Source organism: Struthio camelus, chromosome 3 (assembly GCF_040807025.1).
Source record: "Struthio camelus isolate bStrCam1 chromosome 3, bStrCam1.hap1, whole genome shotgun sequence".
In the NCBI taxonomy this organism is placed as follows: domain Eukaryota; kingdom Metazoa; phylum Chordata; class Aves; order Struthioniformes; family Struthionidae; genus Struthio; species Struthio camelus.
The window spans coordinates 41,216,417-41,222,474 of NC_090944.1; the positions used below are offsets into that span (position 1 = coordinate 41,216,417).

General features: G+C 35.6%; 1 protein-coding gene across 5 annotated transcripts in view; it reads left to right on the forward strand.

Annotated features, from left to right (window-relative positions):
• SMAP1 (small ArfGAP 1) overlaps nt 1-6,058 on the forward strand; it is a 93,332-nt gene that overhangs the window by 85,531 nt on the left and 1,743 nt on the right. For all 5 annotated transcript variants that reach the window (XM_068937495.1, XM_068937496.1, XM_068937498.1 and 2 more), the window contains 2 exons: nt 2,554-2,722; nt 3,373-3,701. In XM_068937495.1, coding sequence (XP_068793596.1) covers nt 2,554-2,722; nt 3,373-3,701 — 498 coding nt within the window. The remainder of the gene's footprint in view (nt 1-2,553; nt 2,723-3,372; nt 3,702-6,058) is intronic.

Here is a 6,058-nt window from a genome sequence, read left to right on the forward strand (position 1 = left end):
CGAGAACATTGCACACAGTGCCTCCTAAAGGCATGCCATTGCATGTATGCAAGAAATGCTTTTGTGGAGGTCTTGGGTAGCATGAGAATGTTAATATGTGAAAATCATGTCAAAGTTTTTTGTTTTGTTTTGTTTTTTTACTTGAACGCTGCCTGCCATTTTCTTGCTGTGTGTTTTGTGTTACCTTCTATTTTGTAGCTGATGATCGCTTGAGGGGGTGCTTGTTCAGTGCCTCTGGCTCTTTCAGAATCTTCCAAAAATGAACTGAATGAACAGATATTAAATGAACATTTAATCTCATGACATAAACATAGTAGAAGCTGACCAGTCCCCAGGTCCTCAGCTCTCCCTTCTCTTCTGTATAGGAATGTGGTGATTTTTTTTTTTTTTAATTCACTGAAGCACCTATAGGTGAGTATTTCACAGATCTGGAGATGTGCTAAACTGTGGTTCACCTCAGATAACAGTTTATCTCTGATACTTTTTTTTTTTTTTAAATCAGACTTGTCTGCTCTTTTCCTTTCCAGGAAAAAGCAAAACCTTTTCTTACTGCAATACAAATAGCAGAGAGGAAGCTGCCTCTGTTAACCACTTCCACTACTTAAATGTATTTCTCCAATCCACTTGAGCATGTCTGTTGTACAGAGGTGGTCTTATGCTGACGCAAGAATAAAACCATATGGACATGGGTGCACGTATAATAAAACAAATGCTACTGTTCAGTGTGGGCTTTTACCTGAATATATTTCTAAGTCTATCTCCGGCGTTGTCAAAGACTGCTTATGCCACCCCGACAAATAATTATCTCAGATTGGTAAGGCTTCCTAGTACCTGTCACGACACTTTTGGATTTTGCTTTGCAATCAGAAATTTGTGTCAGTAATAAGCATGAAGCAGTAGCTTTATTAATATATACGGAAGGAAGTTGCTAGCTTACACGTTGGCCAGAGAGGTTTCACATGAGGTGAAAACAATTTCTGGTCTTTTCCAATCTACCTTCCTGTTTGTCGTGCCACCATCCTATCTTTTGTTGCTTACTGAGGTCTAATGACTTTGTTCTGAACTGAACGTTGTATAAATACAGGGTTTTCAATTGCCACAGAGTTCTTGCTCTTTTCCTCTTCCCCTTCCACGTTAGTTTTAGATATTCTCCTGAGCTAGCAGCCATCTAAATTCTGCAGTTGTTTCTGCTGATAGTTTCTGACTAATTTGGTAGCATAATTATTTTTGTAATTAATTTTCCCTATTTTATAACACTACATTGTTCTATGGGTTTTCATCACTTCAACAATCAGATCTGTATTTTCTGACACTGTACATGGGACGTTTGTATTGCAATGCTTGTAGAATCTAGCATGAATAAAGTGGAGCTTTCAAGGCCTGGTCAGCAGCTTGCCAGTTAAAATGAGGAAAGTTTCAAAGCTGCTGCTTTAAGCAGGAATGTAGGTGTGTAATAGTGTCTGCTTGTTTTGTGGTGGCTTCTTGGGGTGGCTTCCCATAAACTTTGGTATGGGATAAAAGATCTGACCGCAGATCCAGTCAGCGGTACTACAAGTCGGTATTTTTCATTGTTTAAAAGGGCTGAAAATTGAATATGCTCTCGTATTAGGCAGATGTCTGCTAAACATTTGGAGATCACTTAGCCAGGCTAAAATTAGGCTATAACTTGAGCATGCATTTTAATCCTGGCTCTTTCTCAATGCATTTACAGTTGATTTGCATTGGAAGTTCCACTGGTAACAGAACAAAGTTGTGTATTTTAAGAAATAGAACATGAACACAGTGTATTGCCTAGTTACCTAAGCAAGCTCCGGTATGGAATTGCAAGTGTATTAGTAGCAAAATAATATAACTGAAAGACACGTGGATGTAATTTGTTTACAAAATGCTTGTTACAAGGGCAATAGAAAGCCTGACTGTTTGAGTATATCTTAGTTTTTCAATGCTGTAAATTTTGGATAATTATGCTCTCTCAGTAAATCAAATGGCTTAGACAATCGTAAGGCAATTATAAACAATGTATTTAAGAAATTATGTTAAGTAGATCAACTAAAACTTTACTTTTGCCTTTTCTCCAAAAATACTGTCATCTTAGTTGAAGTAGTATATTCCAAAACACTAAATCTTTTGTTTTAGCTCCTCTAATTTATTCTGCCTATGAGATGATTAATGAGATGTGAATTGTAATCTCCTTATTGGTTTCCTAATTATTTTTCATAATCTAACTACAGCTCATGATTTATGCTGCTCACTGATGAAAAACGTAGGCACAAGAAGAACTGAATAACTTGTATGTATAAGCACTGGATTGGTCAGGGGTTTGGTTTCGCTTCTTTCCTAGCCTCATTCTGCTCTTCTTTCCAGAACATATGTATTGGATTTTTGGCTTTGGTGATACCACATCTTTTAAAACACTCAGTTTACTTTTATGCTAAGTCCTGTAACTAAACTGCTTTTAATTTAGTTCAGGAATGAGAACGTGCAGTAAATATTTAATGAAACATGACTTTTGCTGGTTCTACTCAGTAGTCTGTCTTGACCTTAATTTCCCAGAGCACTTCCACTAAACCAACAGCTGCCACCTTATCTGCTCCGTCTGGGGATCTTGATCTATTCACTGAGCAAACAACAAAATCAGAAGAGTCAGCAAAGAAACAACTCTCCAAAGACTCCATCTTATCACTGTATGGCACAGGCACCATGCAGCAGCAAAATGCTCCAGGTAGATAATCTTTTTAATGTTCCTAACATGATCCTATTTTAAGCTTTATTTACAATACAGTTGTTCTTGCCTACCAGTGTAAAATCATGCATGGTTACTCTGTTACATGTATTCAAATGAACTTTATTTCAACCATTTATTAAAAAAAAAAACAAGGAAATTACTGAAGCATAATACCAAGGCTAAAGGAAAACTAGTATGTGATTTTAATTTATTTACAGTTGTTCGAATTATCAAACACATAATTTACTGAAAATATTTGTGAATTCAGCTTCTGCTGTTGAATTCATTGCTTAGTGTGCGATTCTCCTCTGTGTAAACAACCAGCTGCCAGAACGCTGCAGAGTTGTCATGTGTTGATCTTAGCTACGTTTGTATGAAACCAGAGTCTTCCAGTAGTATGATTAAAAGATTGTGATTTGCCGAAAGATTTGTCAAACTCTTTTTGGCAGTTAACCTATGATAAGCGAGTCCCTTTCCTTTGAGAGGTTTTAAGCAATTTCTTAGTTTTGCCAGCTACTAAACTGGCGCTGATGGATATAACTGGACAAAACTATGCTTTAGAATTGTTTTGGTGCCCTTCAAACTGAAGGGGACAGGGGAGAACATCACAAAACACTTCTTCTGTAATCTTCCTTTTCCTGATACAGGTATGTTCATGGGATCGTCTTCTATGCCATTTACCACACAACAATCAACTCATTTTCAAGGTTTTCCAGCTATGGGAGTTCCTGTGCCTGCAGCAACTGGAATGATGGGAAACATGATGGGACAATCAGTGCCAGTCATGGGACAGAACACAGGCGTGATGGTAGGAATGGGAATGCCGAATGGATTTACTGGTACTGCACAAACTGGTGTGATGGGACTTCCTCAAAATGTCGTTGGACCTCAAGGTGGAATGGTGGGACAAATGGTCACGCCACAAAATAAGTATGGTTTGCAACAAAATCAACAAGCTCAATGGAACCTCTCTCAGGTAAAGACGTATTATTCCCAAATAACAATGCTTTAAAAAAGATGCTGCTTTTCAGATATTAAATACTTAGTTGTAAGAAGAAAGTTGCGGTGGGGCTGAGTTACAGACTGCTGGACTATGAATTGTCCAGATACACAGCGGGGAGAAAAAGAAATGGTGAAGAGTTTAAATTAAAGATAACGAATATATAAGCACAGAATAAACTTTACCAAAGTTGGGAGACCAAACTCAGTTCTGTGCTGGTGTAGCCAGTCTCATCCTGGCATCTGAACTAGCCAGGAAAAAAGTAGCTTAGGTACTTAGTTTGTGAAATACTGAAGTGTAAATGCAGCCTTACAACTAAAAGCAGAATTTAATTACTAAAGAATAGTCATTAACAATTAATACTTTCAACAGACTTCAAGATAAATGTCAGTGGAATGTGCACAGTGCTTTGCACTCTTGACAGTCTCCTGTAGATAATTTGCTTAGACTCATTTATTATTTATTTGTAGTGTTTCCATGCTATTTTTTATTTTTTAAACATGTTTAAAGGGTATTTCAAATGTGCTAATATGCACTTAGTACTGTATTTGTACATTACTCAATGGAACATCTTGAAAGTAGATTTTTGAGATCTCAATTTTAAAAACATTAATTGATTCCCTTAAAGAGTTCATTACAGGTGATAGCAACTAAATTTTCTGTAATATTCTTTGAATTAGAAAAATCATATAATAATTACATGCTGCTTACTGCGGTCCTTCATGAAGTGAACCTTAATGGCTTATTTAGATTTAATTATGCTAATTTTTACTGTTCTGTTCAGTCCTACATTGTGAACATTTATGAAGGTAAGCAGCGTTTCTTAAATGGATAAAATAGCCCCTATTTGAAAATAGGCACCTTCATCCTGCTTTAAGAAGTAATCTAGTTCTGTAAGTTTTAAAAGGTGAGAGCTTCAAAACGTCAAAAGAAAAAAAAATCTGTAGACTTCCTGTTAACCGTTTTTAGATATCCAACTTTAAAAATACCTGTATCAGTTTTAAAATAAAACTCATGCTTTCTATAAAATATCTGTATGTTAATATTTGCCTCACAGAACAAGCTCTTTACACATTTCTGTACTACTTCCATATCAAATATTATCAGTACACTGATACTTCAGAATTTCTAGGAGAACCATGATCTAATCTCTGGCTTTGGCTGAAAGGGGAAGGCTTGCTTTATTTACCAGAACAGCATGCTTTATGCAGTCTATTTTAAATATTCTACCTCAGAAGAGATAAACTGGGTAAAGCCTGTTTTCATCAGCTTTCTTTAATTTCCATAGTCAGTGATCTGGTGGTGTTTGTGGGTACACAAGTGAAAACACACAATACTGAATTTTACCCTGAAATATTAGTTTGCAATTCATTTAACAACTTTTTTTTTCACACCAGTTATCTTTAATTTCATTTTGAAATCTGGTATTGTTCAGTCTTGTTTACATCAACTCTGATTTTTTTTTAATCTAATGATATTTCTAATTTGCATATGATGTTCCTTATCCAACATCCCTATTCATCAGCTGATTATTAATTTCACCAAATGTTCTTTTGCTCTCAAACGCTTGAGAGGGAATATCTTTACTCTGCCTAGGCTGCTGGCTTGCCAGTAACCATGTGGTATTTTGGAAGGTATTAGGGAGTTCTTATTTTTAACTAGGTTATTGCACAGAGCACTGAAAATTACAATGAATGGTTAGTATTTGGAGACAGTAGAAGTATTTTTGCATCCTCCCTAAAAGAAATAACCTGAATTTTGAACTCTTTAGAATTTCTTGAACCTTTAACTAGATGTATTTGTTTTTTAATTTAATATGAATTATATCACTTCTGTTTTAAAGAAATATGGTATCTTGGATACATTTTCGTCTTTAGCAAAAATGCTTAGTTTTAGGTAATACTGAAGTTTAAATATGTCTTGCTCTTTGACGATCAAATGGGCAATTTATTAAGCTTAGATAGTCAAGATTTTGAGACCTTCAAAGAAATTTTGCTGGAACAAAGAACACCTGGAATTGCAAATGTAGACAAGGCTATGTAACCTGCCTGGGTGTTTTTTGCAATTGCCAAAATGTTGTTGGACAGGTTTGAAACTTGAGAGGTCTTACTATTTGAAAAACACCAGACACATCCTTTGTCGCATCTTCTGCAAATTCACTAGCAAAATATTTGTACAGACTTGTCATTTCTTTCAAACACTTTGCTGCAGCTAGTCAACTGATGTCTATAAAAAATGTCTTGAAAAAATATTTTGTTTAATTGGAAATATTAATTTTAGGGAAACATTTTAAATTCGTTGCTAATTTAGAAAGTATTGCTGCTTTGCAGCTA